This window comes from Bactrocera dorsalis, chromosome 5 (genome assembly GCF_023373825.1).
Source record: "Bactrocera dorsalis isolate Fly_Bdor chromosome 5, ASM2337382v1, whole genome shotgun sequence".
In the NCBI taxonomy this organism is placed as follows: domain Eukaryota; kingdom Metazoa; phylum Arthropoda; class Insecta; order Diptera; family Tephritidae; genus Bactrocera; species Bactrocera dorsalis.
Window position 1 is genome coordinate 1,410,542 of NC_064307.1, and position 24,389 is coordinate 1,434,930.

General features: G+C 34.7%; 1 protein-coding gene across 5 annotated transcripts; it reads left to right on the plus strand.

Moving 5' to 3' along the window:
- The first annotated feature begins 550 nt into the window (after nt 1-550).
- LOC105232718 (uncharacterized) lies at nt 551-24,354 on the plus strand. Of its 5 annotated transcripts, none has more exons than XM_011214511.4 (6): nt 551-680; nt 1,010-1,172; nt 19,881-20,417; nt 23,051-23,211; nt 23,419-23,541; nt 23,628-24,354. In XM_011214511.4, the coding sequence occupies exons 3-6, from the start codon at nt 20,372-20,374 to the stop codon at nt 23,691-23,693; spliced, it is 396 nt and encodes a 131-aa protein (XP_011212813.1). In that variant the 5' UTR covers nt 551-680; nt 1,010-1,172; nt 19,881-20,371; the 3' UTR covers nt 23,694-24,354. The 5 variants fall into 5 exon arrangements, with proteins under 5 accessions (XP_011212813.1, XP_011212816.1, XP_011212811.1 ...); XM_049457496.1 differs by having other exon boundaries at nt 558-719; nt 883-1,172; XM_011214510.4 differs by having other exon boundaries at nt 558-719.
- The last annotated feature ends 35 nt before the right edge of the window (nt 24,355-24,389 follow it).

Consider the following 24,389-nt stretch of genomic DNA (forward strand, 5'->3'; position numbering starts at 1 on the left):
TGCCTCCTGGTAACCAAGTTTAATTTATATTCAAGAATACCCATTTCTTTCGAACAGTCATTTTTAAGCTTAATTGCTAGAATACAAGTTATAGCGACAACCACTGTTGTTGTTGTTTGTTTGTTTTTGTTGTGCGACATCTAGTTATGTCGGGATGTAGTTCAGTGAATTGCTAATTATCGACAATGCGAAACAGTGAGCGCATTCAAACGCGTTTGAAACTTGTAAATTTTTTAAGTCAAGTTATGCATAATTTTCGTTTTCGGCTCGAGCGTGCGCTCAAGCGCCAATCCACTCAGTTCGAGCCCCGGTTCGAACGCGTTCGCTGCAACAGCAACAACAATGCAATTGAAGAGTAAATTCCAGCCGTGCTGTTGTTGTTGCGCCGCTCTTTTGCCGCCAATTGCCTTGAGTTGTTGTTGCTTCGTGTCTGTTGCCTTGTCGTCTGCGCCACCTGGTGTTGTTGTGTGTGCTGGGCGCTCTGCAAGCGCACTGGTATGACGATGGCTGGTTTGTTGGCCTCATTGTCAACATTTTGCCACCTTTGGCGCGGTGTTGATGTTACTCAGTGAACGTGTTTAACGTGGAGCGGTTGTGTGCGCGCTCGTGTCGACTTTTGGCGAACAATATTTCCTGCTCGTTTCGTTAGTGGACTTTTGTTAACTCTTAACGGTTTAACGGTATACCAATAATTTGGGTGTCTGTGTGATTACAAAAAGGTATTTCAATTGATTGGAAGTGGATTTTTGCAAAAAAATTTATAAAAAAATATTTAAGTGTTAAAATTGTGTTGCAAAAATATCTAAAAAAATATATATTTTAAATACATAAATAAAACGAAGGATTTAAATTAAATAAAATTACTAGATTTTTTCAAAAAAGTTGTTTTTTTAAAAGCGACAATCACCAGGCAAACCCCAAAAACAACTTTATAGTTGCCAGATAACAAATGAAAATATAAATAAATAATATATTTCTTCTACTGGCTAATGCTCATGCTTAATTAAAGTGTGCATCGTTGAAACCTTCACTGCAAACTGCAGCAACAACATACCAGACGCAAATGACATCTTTATTGGTGTTGGGAAATTTGGTGTAATAAAAAAGCTGTAGGCAGACCAGCAGAAGACGCGACTGCGCCAACAGCTTCCGGCTTAAATTACTTGAAAGAGGTGCGTTTTCCTTCATAAAATTATAATTTAAGATTTTTTGGTAAAATGTTGAACAAATATACATAATATATAAAAAAACTGTTAGATAAAAAAATTCAAAAACACCTTAAAGTAAATTCGGTGTTCTAATTTTTGTGCGCTTTTGATAAAACTGCTTACCAATTTTATTTTTACTAGATCTTTTTTTGATATATGCCGGTTTCATTATCTTTTCAGTTTAAACAGTTTTACTTACAATTTGCACAGAATGATTTTTTCAATAAATATAATTTTCAGAACCTTGACTAAAGAATGAACCTCAGATTTATTGGTTACCTCGGCCGAAAATTAATTTCTCAACAGTTCAGTGGATATTCCCGTAGAGGTACATACACGCATAGTCAGTAATATTTTTTTGTAAACTCCTTGATTGCGAGTAGTGTTTAACTTTAGTAACACCATAGAAGGAAGTGATACGTTGGTTTTAACTAGACTAAACCGGAGAGATGAAAGTGAATCAAAAGCATAAATTATTATATGAGTAAGCGGGCTTAGAATAAAGATTAGTGAAGAAATGGCTTAGAGCCAGCTGGAAAGTCTATAATCACTTTTTATGATTTAGTTAACTAGGTAAGGTCTAAACAATATAACATACTTTGGTACTGAACTAAATTTCGAAAATCAGTGTATTAGGTATAGGTGAGCATTGATTCGATTGTATAAGTTTTTGATACACGACCGCATATTTAGGAAAAAAAGATAAAAGCTCAACTTCATTAATATTTTCGTGAAAATCAGTGATATGCCAGCTTAGGTAGACAAATTTGTTATCTGGGGGCTTGAAAAGTTATGGTCAATTTCGAAGAATATGAGGAGATTATTTGCAAAAAGTTATGTTTATTGGTGCCTGATCTGCATACTGTAAAATAGTCATATGGAATTTGAAACTGCGTTATAATGATATGTAGACGTGGTTATCATCGGATTTCAGCCATTTTGGAACAGTATAAGAACGGGCTATCAAACCTCGTTGCAATCAAGTTTTTATTGACCGTAAATTATTTTAAGAAATATAAATAGATATATATGTATAGCTATATATACATAAGTAAGTGTATTCCATTACTGTACATTAGGCATATAACAAATTTTGACGAAAAATTTGGCATACCACCACGTGGTGGCAAATATTGTACAAGTAATGAATATCACTTTTTTAGGTGATTTCGGTTCAAAAACGTTCCGCGCAAAAATGGATTTCTAAAAAGAAGTCAACATTTTTTTTTTTGTGTTATTATTACATTGAATCAGAATTTTCTGAAGAAAAATTAGTTTGGGGTGGGTGGTGCACTTCCCTTAGGTCCACTAAAAGGCGTTTGGAATAATAGGAAGATTATTAGTTAAATAAATATCTATTATTATGAAGAAAAACGTGTACAGTGTACAAAACTTTTTTTGTTTTTTTCAGCAGTTCTGATAAAAAAGTAATTTCGTTTTGCGCGGAAACTTTTTTGCAATTTCGCAAAAAAAAAAAATAATGGGGTTCATACTTTTTTATTCTCTATTCGACTATGGTATGCCGTTTTTCGTATTTGCAAAAATTGTAAAAAGTTATATGCCTACTGTACATGCTACATAAACTGTAGTAGTTTCAACACTTTAATTTGTATTTTCCAACATAAAGGGCTTTTTACTGCCTTTAATGTTTTCACAATCGAGCCTCAATGTGTCGCATACCAGCACCTCATTAAAGAATCACAACGTTGCGCATGCGCAGTGAATCAACTGCGGACGAAAATCTAAATTAACCAAATACAGTGAGGACACGCTTCAAAGACTTTGCATGGTAATTACTTTTAAAATGAAAATACAGCAAAAGAAGAAAATTAATAACTGTAATACAGTCAAAAACAAAAGTAAACATTCATAAGTGCATTTCTTATAGCATAAAAGGGCCAGTTTGTATGCCAGCAGTTTCTTGGGGAAAAAAGAACGTATGCAGAATTTCAGATCGATATCGCAAAAACAGAATCGAATATAATGAATGGAAAGAAACTAAGAAACTTGTTGAAAAATTACCAAAGGATCAGTGGAATACTGAAGATATACGAAATCATAATGTTTAATTAAAAATTTATTGCAAGTAATGAATTGAATGTCTAGGTTATTGCTAAATTGCTTTGAAGAGTTAGGTTTGTACCGCCTTATGCACGATACCACTTCATTCAGAAGTTTTCAGAGCACTTGTTAAAATTAACGGAGTTTTACTGTATCTAAAAACCCCTACTACTTATACGTATCAGCTGAGACTACCTCTACACCAGCACATGCTATATGTGTATGTATGTCTGCGTACCTTTGTGTCTGCACAATTGAGGGCACTATGGCACTCAGCTAAGCCTTTACTATCTTTATTGCCATTTTACTGCCTCAAAGCTGCCTCTGGCCGATTTGTTTGGCGGTTCGCTTGAAATTGGAGCGTCGCGTATGATTTGTTTTACGTTATCTACTACACACACACGTGCGCACTGCGCGTACACACACACCCGCAGGCATGCGAACACAGTTGAAATGAGTGGTAAAGAAACAAAATTATGTAATATTGTAAATCGGCGCTTAAATGCGGTTTTACCGCCACACAAATTACAGCGTTTATTGTAATATTATTTGCTGCCGTTTTACTTTATTTTGCAGCGATTGTTAAGCCTTTGTTGTTATCGATTTTTCCTTAATATGCACAAAGTGCGTTAACGGAAACGAAACAGAAAGTTAATCGCCGGCGCTGGCTAATAGTTTCTTGCGAAGCGATTTTTGAGAAACACAGACGCATTTCGTCATTTTTAATGTTAATGATTAGTTTGCTGCGTATATGGGTTGAGGGTAGGGCAGTAATGTGAAGTAGAGTGCATTTTTTAAGTTTATGATTACTGCATGCCGATATTTATTTCTTAATCTAAGGTTAACTTACTATTTAGAAAGGCAACATTTTTTTCATATAAAACGAAAAAACCAGGAGTTTAAAAATTGATAATGAAAACTGGAGTATGTCATGTATGTATCATGAACCAAAATTAATGCAAAACAATATAAAGAACTCACTTGCATCAACGGACTTAGTCGAGAGTATTTCAAGATGTCTACAAGTTATTTATAATGATATGTGATAAAAAATAAGAAGTAACGTTAACCGAATCTATAGTAGCCTTCACAGATAAAAAGTCTATATAAGAACCGGTATAACTGAATCGACTCAGTTTTCAACGCTAATCGTTTATACATATTTTATATGGTCTCCGACGTTTGCTTTTGGGTCTTAAAGTCTTCGTGGCAGATTTAATATTTGATATTCGAACCATGGAAATCAATCTTCCAGTAAAAAAATCAATTATTCAAATAATTGTATTTTTTTAATCGAAGCACTATTCCATTATAAAAGCTTTTACGAATTGAGGAAGGAATATTTCCATAATTAACTTGTTACTTAACAGATTCTAAAGCATTCTCTGCAGAGGAAAACTTTTGTAAAGTCATAAAAACTCAACGATGGCCTTGCGGCCATATGTTGGGGTCCTGAAATAAACTCATAATTCTACTTATTGTTAATTTATTTGTACGATTTATTGCCACAATACCACAATACCTTTAACAACCAAGCTTCGCAAATATATTTAAGTATGCTTGCATGAGCATAACTGTTAGTCATTCAGTTGCCGCATAGCTGCGCATGCGCTCTAACCACATTTTAATAGAAGAATGCGAAAAATGCAACTGCTCCGACACACTCCACTACTGCATAATTGCGCACATCTAACAGATTCTATATGTGAAATGACGCAAGAGTAATTGAAACATACAAACACACATAACTATTATAGATAATAAAAAAATTAAATGCAACGTGAAATATTCGGATTTTTGTAAACAAACAGCCATCCAATACAAAGTAGCGCGGGGCCCTGCATGGCTGAGAGCATGAATGGCAGCTTTTGCTTCGCTAAATACAAATCCAGATTGACTACTCTTGTTAAGGCACGTTTGGCGATAACCACGAGTCTTTACATTTGTATGTACATATCTACATGAATGTATACTATACCCTGGTACTATTTTCGTGGAACTTAAAGCGAAGCTAACAACTGAAGCAGTATTACCAAAAATTTATCCAAAGGTGGCTAAAGAGTGTTGGGGCATTAGTAAAGTGTCATGTAAAGTCAAAGGAGCGACGAAATTGAGCAGGATCGAACAGAATAGTGACTTAACATTTAATCTCGGATAACAAGCTTCGATTATGTTTTATTCGTCATATGAAAATACTTAAACTTAGTTATTGGTAATATTATTGACCTCGTTTCCCAATTAACTTCTGCCAAAATGCCTTATACACTAAGTATTCGATTACTTTGGCAAAGTGGATTTTGGTCCCATGTCAGAACACCGAAAGTTTTTCGTCCCACCGTTACATATTCGTATAAGTTACTTTTTTCGTATTCGATCCTATTTGGAGTTAGTAATGTAGTTGAAGTTTTAGGAAAATGCTCGAATTCTTTCTATGCGATCACTTTTGTGTACCTTGAACAATATGAAAAACAGCAAGCGCATTAAGTGGACTTATCAACATCAGAATTATGATTTATGGCCCTATTGGTTGATGCCCTTCGAAGTAGAGGCTGAGTGGCACTAAGAGCACATATATATAGAAAATGTGTGTGAAAGAGGTTTGCGAAGTTGAACACTTTACGAGAGGAGTCAAAATGTTACATTTAAGTAAATAAAAACCAACCTCATTATGTATCAAAACTGTATAAATTTGAAAATGTTTTCTTAATTTGAGGTTGACCCGTTAATTAGTTTTCGAGATTTGAAATGAAATTAACTCCAAAAAATTTAAAAGAGTTTTCTCGAAACGATGCTTTCATAGTCGGTGAAAAAAACTTCTTCGAAACGGCTGCATCGTTAGAACTTTTATATATTTTTTAAATTGGAACATATTTTTCAAATATTTTACATTAAAAGCTAGAAAAAATGGGGTTGATGGTTATTCCTCTCCGAGATCTCCTCGATATACATATGTATGTTAATATATCGTCTCAGTCTTACTCATATGTCTCATGCGTCTCAAAAGCTATTTCTACCTCTCTTCAAATATGACGATTTGAATTTGTTATTCAATTAGTAATAAAAGCTTGTTCCTAATACTAAAATTATATGTATGTATGTATCTACAAGTGTAGTTTAACACTTCTTCTTTAACCAGAAGGCTTTGCTCCAAATACTTAACTATTTTAATTAAGTATTAGAATTCAGGCCACCTCAGGCGAATGTGCCACGCATCGAAATAATCAAATTAAGGCAAACTCACCTGATTTAGTCCACACATAAACTTCTATATATATTCATATGTGCTGTTTTTCGTGCGAAATGACACCAAAATAGGCGAAATTTAGCGAAAAGCAGGCCAAATCAAACGCTAGAGCGACACGCCCGGATACGCCACTTGACGCTCGCTTTGCGGCGAATGAGTGCGCTCCAACACGTTCTATTCGCTAAGTAAATAATCTCAAAAATAAAGGAGGCAAAACAAAAAAAAAAATAAAAAAATGAAAAGAAATAAAATTAATTTTGAATTCATTCCAGTTCTGCGACAATTTCACCGCTTTTGAGTGACATATTTGCATGTCTTACGTAAGCTGCTCGGCGTGTGTGATTTAACAGTCAATCGTAACTGTTAAATCACACACATATGTGCCAGTGTGTGTAAAGCGCGCATATGTAACGCTAAGCTGTTATGACTGATTTAATTATTTCAAAAACTAATAGAAATTAGCAAATCATTGAAATATGCGGTTGATATTGTGGCACCCTACACTCACATACATACTACATACAAGTGCGTCAAACCAACTGCAATATTGAACGATATTCGCTTTTTTTCTAAAAAGAACACGTTCCACTTGCATACATTATGCGCCAGCGCTCGCAATAGATTCACTTGGAAATTGACTTGAAAAACTCGTTTGGCTCCTCAAAACTTTATTTAGTGCATACTTGGAGTTTAAGCTCGTAAATATTCCAATATCAGACATATTTGCAGTTAAAAGTATGCACATAATTTGTATATATATGTATATACATATGTACATATACGAATGCATGTGCATTCATGCAAATCCGCTAGTCACTTTAGTGAGAGGAATGCAGCAACCATGGAGGAATGTTGATAAATAGACAACAACAACTATTATCCATGGGCTTTGCATGGAACATCTTCTTGTGTAATTGTAAATCGGTACTTTGTAATACCAGAAACTTAAATTGATCGATTAAAGACCTGTTTCGATTCTTGAAACTTCTTTCGAACTACTCCAAAATTAACTCGTAACCGCCAATATAATTGTGAATAATAAGAGCCCAAGGAAATAGCGCGAAGCTCTGACTTCTAAAACCATTCTCTCTAGATCGTCTTGGATCTAAAAGATTATTTATTAACTGTAGCAAGCTGTTAACGGTATTCGAAATTATAGGTAATAAGACTTTGCTATCTGCTTTTTGATATATTATGTAAATTAGACAGACATATGAGCGGAAAGTAGACACATGTGTTGGAAGCCAATTCCGAATTCACCAGAAGTTTACGAAGTAAACCGTTGAAATAATTCTTTACTTCAAAGAATTGCATAGATAGTTGAGAGTACCCGTGAAATCCTCTTCAAAAGAATATATTCAAAATATAGTTAAAGGAACAGAATTGTAAAAGAGAGTGGGGCCGTGGAGATAAACTTGGTACCTTGAATGATTTTAGAGAATTGTTGGAGAAAAAATCTGAAAAACATTCATAGAGAGCGGCGGGACGACCCTGAGCACACCTGGGCCGGGTTATGTAGTGTTCATGTAGTAGCATATGGAGATAGTAGAGAAAATGGAAGTCTTCATTTCTTTGGGAATTCCATGCGAAGGAGGACTTTGGTTCATTTGATGATGAATGGATGACTAGTACCAGGTAGTCAAAATTCTGAAGGAAGTGTAGAGCTCTTAGAAAGAAGAGGAAAATTTTACAGCCATCGAAGCTTTCCTTGCCAATCTTAGAATTAAAATTGTTGTTGGAGAATGCAAAGCTGAAAATACACGCTGACCATCCATAGAGAAGGCTCCTAAAAGAACAAAAAAGAACTCTACATTTGGTTGTAGTTCATTTCAGTATTGAGTTTGGTTTCCTTAATTAGTCCCTCTTCTTTTTTACTCCAGTCAAGATCCATCTATGAATATGTTTGCTAACGAAGAGGCTACTTATGACTAGACCATTCTTATGTTAAACAGCTGATGGAATGCGCTTAGATAGAAATGCCACAAATTATGATCAAAGAGAAGTAGTTGTTAAAAAAATTGGGAAAACAAAGTCTAGACAACCGAGATCTCTATTGTGTTGTATGGAAGATTTGTAAGTCATTAAATCTTTACCCACTTTATAGGCATTTCTTTGGCGTTTTTGCTGCTTCGGGATCACTTTTAAGTCTGGCTTATCGTTTGAAATGTTTACGTAATATTATGCAGTTATGCGATTTTTATGCTTCTAAGGCAATTACGACATTGCAAAAGCAGAGCAAATCGATTATAGAGAGCAAGCGCAGCATCCCACCAAATATACACGAGAGCGAGCTCCACCTGTCATGGCAACAACAAGTAGAGCGCAAAAGAAGCCACAGAAAGGCAAAGAAATGTTAACTATTAATTGCTTGTCACCGATATATCTAATACATATTTATGATCTGTTGTTGTCGTAGCAATATTTTAGTCGCTTGACAAGTCAATTTTGCACGGAAAATGCAATGACAGCATGGAAAACAATAAAAGAAGCGATAAAAAGAAAATAAAGAAAAAGTATACAGAGTATATTAGCAATATATATATATATATATATATATGTACATATATAATACTATGTTTACGTATTTATGTTTGGTTATGAGGCGCAAAAGCCTAATGCAAAGCAATTGGATGGCAAATAGCTGGCGGCATGAGGCACCTTTGCACACACATACGTAGCTAACGGTGGCTGTTGAGAAATGCAAAATATGGACAATGGATGATAGACAGGAAGGTGTTTTACATTGTTGCTGTAGTTACTATTACGCGACGCATTGCCGGCGCTGATAATTGGCGGAACTGTTGATTGGCCTGTGGCTGTGCTCGGCGTGCCAATTCATTCGGTGGCCATTGAAGAAGTCAATAAGTATGGAAAAGAGGCAAAGTAGTAATGAATAATAAACATCAATACTGCATAGATATATGTACATATGAGTGAATGTACAATGTACATATGGCATAAAAATAAATTAACGCTATCGAAATTTTATTCGTGGAAATAGTTCCATAACAATATTGCTTTTGATATTACAAGAAATGTAAAATTTATTTCAAAGAATGTTCAGAGGCGTAGAATATTATAACTCTAATACCAATAATATAAAAATCGAGGCGTAACTTTCTATAAAAATAATACATATTTCGAAAAAAATTGTTAGAAAAAATAGAATATCGTTCAAAGGTATACGATATACAAGATTTAGTATCCATAGAAAAAAATGGTGTTTATGGAAAAATGGATCTGGCATCTTCTGCAAAAATTTAATTTAATTTGTAGCATATTAATTGTAATATTTGTGTGAGAAAAGTAGTCGCACCTCAGTTTTTTAAGATCGTACTATCTGATCAAATTTGACCCGGAGTGCAAAAAAATGTTGCGTGTTTATCGCTTTTAAAATAGGCTTCTGCCAAAGCTTAATCATCTTTTCCGAGCACTGGTTATAACCCTCGACCGAAGCTTACGTACCCTAATAATCATAACCACCACAACTAATTTGTATGAACACACACACACATTTGTTGCCATTAGAAATTATAAAAGCAGCTTGAAAAGGAAAAAATAAGCAACCATCACTTCCTCTACGTCGCAACTGATTACCCGGACTGGCACGTTTTTCTTTGCCACTTATGCTTTCGCACCAGTATCCACAGACACAATGTGTGCGTGTGTGCAGGCGACATTGGTGGCAATAAATTGCAAGACAACCGACTGGAACCAGTTGACAACGGGCGAGCGGGCGCTAAGCAGCAGCCAGCGTCTCCACCAAGCAGTTGCCATCAATGAATCGGCCTAGGCGGCAACAACAAATCAACAAATCGCCTGCTATTTCGGATTTGTTTTTCTAAAGCGCTCGTGGTCATTTTGCAACATTTGTGGTGAACTTGAAAAAGCCGACGCATTCGAAACAACAAGAAAACAAGGAAAAAGAAAATGTGAAAAAAAAAACAAACAAACATCACAAACACGCACGCACATCTGAACACAATAAAAATTCAATTGCATAAAATGCGATGCATCGAAAAAAAGAGCGAAGAAAATCCAGTAAAAGCAATATAAAACCAAACCAAACGGCAAGAAAAGCAAAAACAAAAAAAAAAAACTGAATGTTGTTTGCGATGCGCTGTATCAAACCGGTTGTGCACACTCTTAGTCTATGTTGACCATCTCTATTAATACGTTTTTTTTAATATAATAATATTTTATGTTTATTCTGCGTCATCAAAACATGTTTTCCGTTACTTATCAAATAATATAATAAATTCCTGCTTGATTCAATGGTGTAACGGTATTTATTTCGCTAATTAATAAATATTATTTGATTGTACTCTTTATAAATATTTTTTGTTGATGTAACTTAATTTTGAACTGGAAACTTAGGTTAGGTCAGGCTCAGATCACCGAAAAAAACGAAGATAAACAATCAAGTCAAGTTAGGTCTGATTTCTGGCTCTCAAATTTAATCAACATTGTTGACTTAGTAAAGAGCAATAAAGTAGGGGATATTTTGTGTTCCATTCAAACGTCATTCGACAGAATGTTGCGGTGTTTCGGCGTCATATTTTTGAAACCGTCTCTTACACGTCTCGTCACCGGTAACGATGCGATTGATGAATGAGAGGTTTTCAGCCACTTGTCAATCATCTCGCTGTCATTTCTTCAAAATATTCCGATCTTTTAGCCTAGCATTGATACACTCTATACTCAAAATATTAAACAAAATGTGTTGAGTCGATTTATAAAGGCTGCTGAAATCCCTTGTTAATTCAGTGATGACAGCAAGACGATTTTAGAGGGTTGTTTCTTAAAATCCTTAGATATTATAATCTTTAACTGAAGTGGGTAGACTTTTTGTAGTTTTCAATGACTTCACGATATTTACTGAATAATGTGTGCTACACAAATACAGGCGCTCGAGGTAAAGAAAACTCCCCAAGACACTTGTTCAACACTTTCAATGATTCCGTAGTCGTGATTCCAAAGGAAGTATAAACAAATCGTCAGATAAACTTGCCTTGTCGTAAACAAACAACTGCCAAACAGACTATACCTGAGATATGAAGACCAAACTTCACACGAGCATAAAAATTGTACCAATCCCGGTAATTTTTGATCGGATGTTAAGCATATGTTGCGGTGGCGGTATGAAATTATCATGAAGATTAAATGTTCCTCCTTTATATATCTGTAGTATTCATTAAACGGTCTCTTTTTCCATAACAAATGGAACAACAAAGTAATCGAAGTTGTGTTGCCGCCAATCTCCTGACACTTGTTTGATTGCATAAAAAGTTATTACACATTGAAGGATATTGAAATTAATTAAAAATCTGTTTTGCCTTTCAGAGTAATACAATAATTAAAACAATACCCACGGAACAAATGAAAATAAATTGTTTTAGAGACCGCATTACAATTAAGTCAAACCTCACACACCAATCATTAGTGAGTAGTGATATCAAAACCAGCTTTCAGCTACTTACATATATGATGAAATATGTTACAAGGGCAGAAAATACATAATCAAGTGAGAAATTATAACTTAAGCGCATCAGCATCGGCTTCGAAGTAGAGCTCGACTGGACCGTAAATGCCCGGCGGCGGCAAGTACAAATGCACTCAAGCAAATCCAATTGAAGTCGCGCTAAGTTGCGTTAAGTTGCTTCGAGTTACGGAGAATTTGACTTCGAACGCTTGCTGATGGCATCGGTTGATTGCCATCTCGGGGTGTTGGCCAGTCGACAAGTAGCCAACAAGCGGTCAAACAAGCTACACAGATCACGAGCGCTCGCTTAAGAGTATAATGAGGTACAATGGCTTGTTGCACAGCCGCAAGCGCTCGCATTGTTCGATGACACTTCAATACGAGTATTTACAAGTAATGCGTGAAATTCAATGTAATTTAAGGAAACAGAAATTCGTAGATGTGTGTATGCATTGCAGTAGAAGGGCAATTGGTGGACCTTAACTTGAACGGAATTAAATGCGTTCAAAAGCGACAAGTTTTAAATGTTTAAGTCAAGGGCTTGACCACAAAACGATTGTTGAAGTAATCATATGCATATGTTATGGTGATATTGGAGTTCTTGCCGCATCTATATATGTATATTCTTTACATCGATTTTTGATGAGATGTAAGGATTTACTGCTCCATAGCTCACTAAAAGAACTTTTACCGAAAGTCCTTCTTTGGAATTCTTCTTGGTTTATGATAGAATATTCGATTAGGTAGTAACAAGTGATATATGAGAAATATGCCAGAATCAGGAAATTCCTTCCAGTTTGAAAGCTAAACTTGAACTCACTTTGGAGCTCTAGATTAATCAGACATTTGACTTCAATTTTGTAGCCTAACCGATTCCAAAATGATTATTTTTAAAGATATGTATAAGATAATGGTATCCGCTATCAGAAAAGTTGAGGCCACGAAGAAAGTAAATCGGGATTAACTGTCAATTGGGTTTTCGAATTTTCATCTCAGACTTGCATTATTTCTCAAGCCAAACCATGGGTATGCATACTTGGCCAGTTATTGAGATAACCATCTGAAATTTTGTACACATCATTTTAACATCACGAATCTACTCATTTGATGGAACCGAACAACTATAGGATTAGCTGCAAACCAGATCAAGAAATGTGTACATTTGTCGCAACTTTAAAGAATATTTGAGAAGTTAAACTTTCTCTTTTCGGGGACCCAAACTTTGACGAGGAGAAGTGATTAGAAATGTACACATTCTCTGTGTCGAAGTTCATATCGATGCCTTTTCCGATCCTAAGGAGATTTGTTTCCTAGTAGTGGTAGTTACCCGAACGTACATTTGGTAAGAAAAGTCTTCTCTTACAATCCTTTAACCGATCGGAGGCAACTTTGATTAATGAAGAAATTCGCCATATTTTGAAATTTTTCTATAAAATAGGAAAGAATGCCACGCAAGCCACCAATAAAACTCGAGAAGTTTACGGAGACGATGTTGTATCAGTTCGTGTAGCACAACAATGGTTCGCTCGTTTCCGTTCTGGAAATTTCGATGTGAAAGATGCAGCTCGGCCTTGTCGAACTATCGTTAAAAAAGTCGATGAAATTATGGAAAAGATTGACCAAGACCGTCACATAAGCAGACATGACAGCGCAAAAGAACTTAATATTAATTATTCTTTGCTGAAACGAAATGAAATCGAACCATTTCTGAAGCGAATGATAACAAGAGACGAAACGTGGATCAAAAACGGCAATAATGTGCGAAAAAGATCATGGTCCAAGCGTGGTCGCAAAGCCAGGATTGATGCCTCGAAAGAGACTTTTTTACTACCCCATATATACATTTTTTACGTTTCACGGGCTTCAACACCTGTTCCCAAAATACTATAATACAAATTTAAGACCTCACATTTCAGCTACACATAATCACGTATTTTTTGGCTTGCGAAATTTAATTTAATGTTATTTTTAAAACCTCCGTGCGAACGTCCTAAGCTACACTCTATAACGGCTGATATTTTGACTTCTTTGTATTATTCAGTTTGGTAATGAAATTTATTAGATGACTTGTTAAACCGCTATAAAAACCGCTGACTGTGTGACGTTCACTTATTTATGGCTAGAAAAATGTGTTGCGAAGGAAGCGCGCAGCACAAAAGGTCACACCCAGCCTCATAAATATGCCTATTCCGTTGGGTATGGGTGCACGTTTTTGACATTATTGCTAAAATATGCGTAAACAAGTTTACGAAATTTGCAAAATTTTTATAAAAAAATGAAGTTGGTTCTTCAGCCAACCAAATGCTTTATAATGCTTTTATTTATTTATGTATGTACTTGTATCTATGAAATGTAATACATACATACGTATACAGTTATGTATATAATGACGTTGTTATAGACATTTTCTAATATAAGACTGAATGATAAATTGAAATATTTTGAGCAAAAAAATTATGTGGGAAACGGAAGGTGTCTATTATACCTTTCAGCTTCGCACATAATTTGTATTTTTAGTTTGAAATATTTATTATTTTCTATTGCACCGCAAAAACCGTCCAACTTGAGCAAAATAAGCGGAATGAAAATAGGTTGGAGGTGTGGAATCACCTGTCAGCGACCTTGTCTTGGTCAGTTAATGGACGCTGTTCATGATATTCGCAAGAAAAAAATTTATAATAATCGAAATGTATTCAACAAGCCTTTCAATCAATAGCAAATCGAAGTTGCCTTTTCAAATTCACACATTTACATATGTTTTATAATAAATACATATCTGCACGCATAAAGTTAATATATCTTTGATTTTTGTCTGCATATGAATTGAACGCTCGCAAAGCGTACCATTGTCTGCCGGTTTTCGCATGACCTTGTAACGCATTTTAGCATCTTAATTACTTATATTTCTGACGCATCGAAACGCCTTCGGTGTGGCCAGTGGTAATACAGTTTCCGTTTGGTTACGCATACACATACTTACGAGTGACCACGGAGCTAAGCGCTTAAGTTGGACTTGCTTTTAGCATTTATGTAAATGCACTTTTATAATCTTGTATGGAGAACATAAATATTAGCATATTGATCGAGTGTTCAACAGACTTAACTAAGCTGTGAAGCCATAAACTGTCAACGCATCTGACAGCTGTCAAAATCAAGCCGACTTTTATTATCTTTTGTGCGAATTCAATAAACCTTTTATTACTTTTGAAGAGGATCAAGTAAAAGTTAATCTACAAAGGGTTTGCAAGACTCAGTTGTCGTGAGATTTCTAAAAAGTATAGGCTTGTTTTAAATAACTTCTCATTTGTATTAAATATCAGATGGTTGATACTAATTTCCAAACATAACCATATTATGCACTGAAACTATCGCAATAAAATGCTAAGATATTAAGTATGATATTGAACTTATTTATCCCTGTTTATATTTATTTAAATATGCCATCATGCATATACCAGAAAGATATAGTTACTACTCGTGATATCGGAACTTTTTTGTATATATTTGGGTATTACAATTTAATGCTTGTTCCTTAGATGAACAAGAAAAATGAAACTCTCTCTCTCACTCTCTCTCTCTACCATTAACTTCTCATATTTCGAAAGCGATGGGATTGAATAAAGTTAGATTAGCTTCGATGGATGATTCAGAGATCACTTGAACTACTCTATGCAGTTTTAAAAACAGAACTCCGGTATCCGATTTTGTATGGTAGTAAATTGCCTTGTAGCCAATACAAATTTGATCAGTCGTTTAATATCTTTTCCTATCCGCTCGGTGGAAACCAGAAAGTGTGAGTTCTTGATCTTGCAAACGCGGGGCAATAAAGAAGGAAGGGTTAAATTGTGTTATTTTCGTTCTTCTCCACACAGCTTATGCAGCTGGCCTCTGGTTAAATACTAAACCTTATAATATGGGCGCCGATAGGGTAATGACCTTTTGAAACCTCCGCAACTTGGGAGAGGCTAGCCTTACTGGGAGAAGTGAGCTCTTTTGCTGTGACAGCGCATGATCCGCCAGCTCAATGCTGGTCAAGCTTCCACACAGCCCAGCTGTCCAGTAGTAGAATACATGAAGATTGAACAAGATTCAAAGAAAGAATAGAAAGTATTTATGGTGCAAGCTATTGAATTCGGGAAATTATAATAATTCGGAAATAATTCTCAAAATTAAAGGCTGTGATTTTCTTGCTTTTCAAAGAGAGTTAAATGAAGTTCAAGAGGTTTATAGGGTCTATTCTACCCTATAAAAATAATTTAGGAAATAAAGGTCGAATTTATAATTACATTTTCGGTCTAAAGGTAAACTTAAAATTTTCATCTTTAATTTTTGTAAGTTTGTAGTGAACAGTGGCGTATTGTCAGCATTGACGGGATCAATAATTCTGGGCTTTTCTTTTTAAAGAGATATTACTACGCCTAAGCCTTCTTTCGAAGTCCAAAAGAGAACAACATTTATTTCTATATCTTTAATAATGCACTAAGCTTTATATCTCAAACTTATCATTTAAATATATATATCTCATAAGCAATATGTTTAGCGTATTAAAATTTAAGGTTCTTCGGATCAGGTTGTTCATTTCAGACTATATTTATCAAAATATTTTAGAATTATTATTTTTTCCATACAATGTTCAAGTCACACAATAAATTAAAATTTAGCAAAAGGGAAAAATGGATCTTTTCAATGGCAACTTCATTTCAAATCAGACATCTCATTTATTTAAACATAAACAATGTATATAAGAGATCCACAACTATGCGGCCACCAAAGAATGCACACCAATTAAAGTGATGAGAAGCGAAATTTTAAATAAATAAGAAGTCATAAATTTTCCGTGAAATGCCAAGAGGTCAACAATATTGACATATTAGCTAAATACCTTAAGCCCACAAATACCGCTAGCAACAAATAAATGATTACCATGGCAAACCAATCACTTGGAGCAATGCAGACGCAGACGCAGACGATTGCAGACAAATAATTTCCGAACACGTCGAACAGGTTGCGAACCGGTGTCGGCGAATTGCAGATGTCACCGCTGATGCTTGTGGGAATCCATTAAAACTATGTTTGTGCCTTTGCTTCCACGCACACATTTACAGATATTTGCACGTATTTAATTGTTTTCGTTGTCATTGGTGAATAAATGCGACTCATCGCCGACATAATTGACACAGCATAAATCGCTGCCGGCCGACACATAGAAGAGGCAGCCAGAAACAAATCACTGCACATTTTTCAAAGCTGTGACAAATCGCTAAGAATTTGCGAAAACAAAACAGAAAATTTAACATCGTTAACTAAACATCTTAATTTGCTTTGTTCGATTAATTATCGGCGATTTTTCAGCAAGCGCTCTTCCCACACAATCACTTGTTTTTGTTGGTTTACATGTTTGTTATTTTGATTTGTTGGTTTTAGTTGCGGAAATAATGTGCTTAAAATTAGCGAAATCTCCAGTCAGTTCATAATGGTGTTCATTTGCTTGTTTGTTTAATTATTATGCAATTTTTTGCATTGCTAAATATTGGCTTGCCATTTTTGGACTTTTTTGCGGCTTTGATAATTGAAGAAGGTGCTAATTAATCAACTTGTCACCTTTCAGTATAGAAATGTTTGTGGAACCGATTTATTTCAGCTTAATTTTTCCATACTTGCAAGTAATATCTGATAGTCTTCTAGGCTGCTTTTAAATCGAATAGTCGGGTTACGACCTGTGTTCTATACTACAAACCACTGACGCTGATGTTTAAGTTAGCCTCAGGAAATGCGATTTTCTCAAAAATAGAGGAGTATTAAAATTCAGATGCATATAGAAAACTGAAACAAAATTGTTTCATGAACTCTTTAAATTCCTTCTTCCGCATATAATTCAGTATAAACACGTCATCTCATCTGGTGTCATCATAATTCAATTACAAAAATTAATTTGTTTTTCGAAAAGATTTTGCAGCAAGATAACTAAGAAAATGCTTTTGCACTTAAAAGTTAATAAAGCTGAAACTGTCTACCATGCACTTAAGCAAAAACAGTTAAATGATTAACGCTGTTTCGGGCCTGCACTTGTTAACTTGTTTATGAGCTGAGTCACCGCTCAGTCGCACTGCAGATATGTACTCAATCAAACTAAAGTTATTTCGGCTAAGTACCGCCGCTGCGTTTTAATATGAAGCATTTTTACAACAAAGCACATTTTATTATTCTTGGTTCTCTAAACAATCGAATCATGAATTAAGCTCAGGAAATATTTAGAAATTTTCTTCATGGCTTTCTTTAAGAAGTGGTGAGCTCCTTTCTTTACTTATATTTTTTTCAACTTATTGAACTGATTAATTAAATATAAACTATTTTTAAATACGCAAAAAGACTCCTCGTTTATGGAACGACAATATGAAATTGCGACACCTTCCTGCTCGCTTTGCGACTAAACAACCTTTCATTCGATTTTTATAATTTCCATGCAAATTACATAATTGATGTATTTAAAAAAACCAACACTGAAGTGTCACATAAGCAATAATATTTAGCCTAAGCCCTACCCACTAGCACTTCTGAAGCTGACATGCAATTATGTGCCTACGGCGTTTAGTGCGGAAATTTGTACAACGGCTTAAGCGCCCACAAGCTAATAGATTTGTACATTTTATGTGGAAATTAAACTATATAAAGTATGTGTGTATGACTGCAAAGGTGTTAGTTGCAAGGTATGTGTCATGTAGATTTTTGTGTTGGGATTGAGAATAATCAGAAAATAATTACAAAATTAACAGGCATTTATTCGAGCAATTTGTTGCAAATTTCAAAAACAGATCATATTCTTTCGAGATTTTTATAAAATTGTCACCATGGCAGATTGCCGCAATGCTATCGTGGTAATGTTATCGATATGAAAATTATGTAAAAGTAAACTAGAAAAACTTAAATTCGGGTGCACTGAAGCTTTAGTATGCTTTACAAATACTGGTTGCAGATGGATGGCAGCCGTGCGGTAGGGATCTTGTATCTTCTGGTGAATAAAACCATCTCGGTTTTCTTTGGGTTGATGGCGAGATCGTTTTCGACTGCCCAATCGGTTACGACGCCGAGGTACCCCTACGTCAATTCGTAAAAAGTACTCAAGAACTTTCCTTTGACCATAAGTGCTACATCGTCTGCATAGGCAGTCACCCTGCAGCCACGATCTTCAAGTTTTCTAAGCCATTTTTCCATAGAAGAGGAGAAAGAACTCCACCTTGTGGTGTTCCCTTAGTCACGTTTCGTCGCACACGCTCGTTATCACATTCCGTTTTAATCACTTTTTTGCACAGAAGACTGTAATAAATTAAGGTTTGTTTCAACCCCAAGACGGTTGAAGGCTCCCTCAATATCAAGGAAGGACGTGTTGCGTCTTTAAGATAATCCGGAGATACGAGGTTCTTTGTGTAAATACTCCGGAATCTAGAGGCCTCATGTCAGCCTTCAACTTTTTCCCAGAAGTTTTCCATGAATTCCTCTTTGCTTTCCTTAACTCGGGCTTGTATTTTGCAAGTCCTGTTTTATACAGCACCCAGTCGTTAATGATAGATAATGATAGAAGACACCAAGTCACAACACTTTTTAATCAAACTACTTTGATTTTTTTTTTGACTCCTTATTTATTTATAAAATTTATAAAAACATTGAGACATGACCGAAAAATATTTGAGAAAGCTGCAAAAGCAAGTACTGAAATCGACGTTTAAGCCACATAACTTCTATAAAAGTTGTATAGTTTAGCAAATAGAAAACTGTAAAACCAAGAAATAGTAATAATTACATTTATAATATTAACATAATACAATTTCCAGCCTTTATTACTAATACGTGTGCCATACTAATAACTTTTTCACTTTCTTTGTTGCAGTGAAGTTCTTTATTACTAAATTGTCGCCTTTTAAAAACCAACTAACCAACTGACCGAAGACCCCGCCACGAGCCAAAGCGATGTCAACGACATCGGTTAATATTTAGGCCAAAGAACTGAACAACGGCACCGCATGTGAGAGTGGCTCGTGCTTGCCAAAGTGAAGACACCTGTCAGCACCAAATTGTTTTTGCATTACTTTCTGCTTCTCCGAATTATGGAGGCTTTGCTTAAAGCAAGCTAATCACTATGGGCTTGGCGTAAATAAACGCATAAAACACATACACACATATTTAAGCCTATAAAACCCAGCTTGCTATCAAACCCCAGCCTGTCGCTTTCTTTTGGCCTCCGTTGCCCCGCAGTTGACGCACAACATTCGAGCTGTCCAACAACGGAGTGGATTGAGTGGTGAGCGCCGCTTTTGGAGCGTATGGGTAAAGCTCAAGTACAGATTTTCGCGCATTCGGGGAATATTTCTATGGACGAAAATGGATTACACTAAACGTTTTCTATGGCTTTCCGGCATTTTATTAGGTGAGCAAACAAAGTGTATTTATGTATGTATGTATCTATATTTGTATATGTTTAAATGTCATTGAATGCGTTTAAAAACTATTTTTAATGCAGCGATGAGTAACGGTTAATTTGTTGATATTTTCATTACTCCATGGCATTTTGATTGTCGATGGGTAATTGGTAATTGTTGCTGGCTAATGGCTAATGACCACCTTTTGCTTCACACTCTCGGCCTCGACGTTTTGTTTTTATTAAAAACACACACCAACAAAACTTTATTTTATTAATTAGGTTGTATATAAAACTTGTTATTGAAAATTAATATTTTCTGCATGAACTTGCTTAATTTGTTTTATTTGTTGATTGGCGAATGTCATTTCGAATATTTGTTTGAAGGCAATGTGAAAGCAAGTGGAAAGTACATACGTACATATCCGTACAAGTGCGTCCAAGTTTTAGGCGAGTTTGGGTTTTGAAGTAGGTCAAGTCCAAATTGATTCCCTAATGCTTTATTTGTGTTTTTTGTAATAATTATAAATATATTTTCGAAAATAGGAAAGACTAGATTTAATTATATTGTGTTAACACTTAAAATATTTTTTTTTATATTTCTGCACTGAACCTGTGAGTGTCGAAATCTTATTTTTTGACTAATGAAAAATTAAATTAAATTAAATCGAAATTGCTCTGTTGCTGCTATCGACAAATTAACCTAAATTTTTACGAAAGCGATAATATTTGATTTCAAAATAAGTAATAGAGACAATTTATTTGACGTGGATGCCACTTTGTTCAACAAAGATCTCCAAAAAGATACATTTGAAGAAAATCCCCGAGTCGAAATTATTGATCGTCAAGCAATGTCCAGCATTATTGAAGGCCCACAGTCAGGTTAAAAGAATTTTATTCTAATGGTTCTGAAAGCTGGATTTAAAGTTATTATACTTCTCCACAAGACCTTTCCAATCTTTCAACTGTGTGTTACTGAAATGAGTTCTTGGATACTCTGAACAAAATATCGGAAACGACATTGTTTTTCATAACCAACATTTTATGGCCGCAATTGGAGGAAGTTGGTCTGGACAACATCTGGTTTCAACGGGGCTATGTGTCAAATAGCACATGCAGCAACTGTATTATTCCGGGAAAAATTTGGAGATTTAATTATTTTAAGAAATTACAACATTGAATGGTCTTCAGGAAGTTGTGACTTAACACCATTAGACTACTTATTGTGGTGTTATTTGAAGTAGTTAGTTTAGAAATAAACCAGCTTTAAGCTTTAGAAGACAATATTGAACGCGTTTTTCATGACATACGACTTGTTTTAATGGAAAAACTGCTTGAAAAGTCATCGAATTCGTTCATGCAAAAGAAGTCGTGGAGGCACTTTGAATGACGTTATGTTCAGAACTTAATTATGGGGACGTAACGACGTCTCGACAATGGCTTGTGGGTTACAATAAATCAAAATGCGACAATTTGGTTTATTAACATACCCATTAAACCAAAATTGAGCTTCATCGCTAAACAAATTTTTTCTGAAAATCAGCATCGGCGCCAATCTCGTTTTGAGCCGGTGTGAACCTGTTCATAACAAATTGGCAAACTGAACTATATTTAAATCAAGTAAAAACTGTAAGAAAGACCATCTGCGAAAAAAGTATTAGCTCATTTGAAAACCACACATCTAAAAAAACGCGTGGAACAGTAAATGCTAAATATAGGTGGTGGCAACACTTTTCATAATTCATACAGTTGTTCTGGATTAGAGGGAGATAGTTATATTCTGAATTTCTCTATATAAATTGTTTTATATTATTTTATATTGAATATTTAATTTGTATATTACTTGAAATTAAATATACTTTTTGTATTTTTGAATGAATTAATATAAATAGCATTTTCATATCATTCTATTAATTAATCCAGGTCTTGAAGTATGAATAATTCGCTTATAAGCATTATATATAAAATTAAAAAAAAAAGTTTAATTATTTTCTATTCGATAAAAAAATTTTATGTTTTTAATATCTGTTAAAATTTTTTTGAATATGGCAACTCTCTTTCAATTTGTGTTTAGTTCAAGTACTGAGAACTCATAGTTTTTCAAATATCTAAGCCTATTCAAAAGCTTTTTGTACTAAAAAGTCGTTAAATGCAAATTATTTTCCGAAATGAAAATTCAACAGTTTAATATTTTTTAATTTTCATTTCTATTTACACAATTATGGCAATTTTCTTAAATAATTGTAAATAATATTTTACATAACTATTTTTAAGTCTAAAATTTCGAACATTTTAAGACACTTTAAACTTAATTTTTCACCAAAAAATATTTACTTTGACTAAATTTACTTTATCAATGACACACTTTTCTGATCATAATAGTTCAGTTCCTGAGACTAACATTATACTAACCAGTTGCACTAACATAAATCAACCGAATTTTGTAATATCCGACATTTCGTTTTTTTTACAAACCAAATACCAATCAACCACAAATAGTTGTTAGTGAAGTAGCGTAAACAACAAAACCAAAAACAGGCATGTTGTACAAACTTGTAAATATTGTTGACTGATTATTAACCAAATTATTCGTATCGTATCTGTGACACAAAAACAAAAACACAATTGCTGCATGTGCACAGGTCCAATTCTACTTGCAGCCTTGACGTTACAAGATGCCGCCAGTCCAGTATTTCAAAATCACAAAACGAAAGAGTGGACGAATTTAGATAATATCACATTCTCTTTTGATTGTACGCATCGACCGGTTGGCTTCTACGCCGACATGGAGTACAATTGTCAGGTGAGCCAAAAAGAAAACAACAAAAATAGAAGTAAGCAGAAGTAGAAGTGAGCTTTTTGAGTAAAGTTTACAGTTAGTTACAAAGCGTTAACTGTCAAGCTTCTTTAACTAAAGCTGAGACATAAAGCACAGCTTTTGCATGATCGCAACGAGCCTGAAAGTATGCTTTATTTGTTAACATTGTTTTTTATATTTTAATTTCCGCAGATCTTCCACATGTGCGATGAGGAGGGCAATCGCATACCGCACTTGTGCGCCAACGAGACTTCCTTCAATCAGGAGTATCGCATCTGTGATTGGGACTACAACTTCAACTGCACTGAATCGCCGGTAAATCATAATAAACCACGCAGTTTTCAACAGTTTTCTAAAATACCCACATTCCAAAAAGACATTCATTTTTTATTCTTTTCTAGAAATGGTTTTACTTGAACGAACTGACGTATGCCACAGAGCCGCCTGACGAGGATGAAGACTATTGAAACACCACCCGCTACCCATCACCCAACAACCAACTACAACACTAACAACCCCAACACTCCCAAAAACACCCCAATCTTCTCCGCTTCGGGCACCACTTCGTGTGTGACCTTACTGACAAGTAATTAGCTAAGTGAAGTAATTGTATTTATACTATTTGTAATTATTTGTAATTTGTTATGACTAAACTGTCCTAATATATAGTGTGTGTATAAAAAGTTAATGAGATTTACGAACAACCAATTTGAGTGCCGTATATTTACGCGCATACTATGATAATTTAATTAATCATTAGCGTTAGTGATTTTCCTTATTTATAATGTTATGTATATGTTATTGTAAAATGTTAAACAAAATGTATGTGTGTACATATATTTATATGTGTAATTGTATATATGTATGTACCTAGAAGCATAGTAATAAATCTAATTTATACTCTTGATTTCGTAGCGATATTGTTATCATAATGTTTGTATGTAGTATTCTGCTGTTCTATTCGAAATTTTAAAAACAAATTAGTAATTAAAATAAGAATTTTGTTTTTGGCTTTTTTCTAATGCCAATGCGACCTAAGATAAATATATAATAGCAAAAATTCTTGTTAAAACAACCGCATCGATATATGAATGTATAATAAAATTTTGTAAACACCACAACAACAAACGTCATATGTGCCCTAATTATTAGAGTAATTACAC

Coding starts and splice junctions, on each gene's coding strand:
- LOC105232718 (XM_011214511.4), top strand. CDS start 20,372: ATGGATTACACTAAACGTTTTCTATGGCTTTCCGGCATTTTATTAG. Junction 20,418..23,050: donor GCTTTCCGGCATTTTATTAG/GTGAGCAAACAA, acceptor GCATGTGCACAG/GTCCAATTCTACTTGCAGCC. Junction 23,212..23,418: donor ACATGGAGTACAATTGTCAG/GTGAGCCAAAAA, acceptor TAATTTCCGCAG/ATCTTCCACATGTGCGATGA.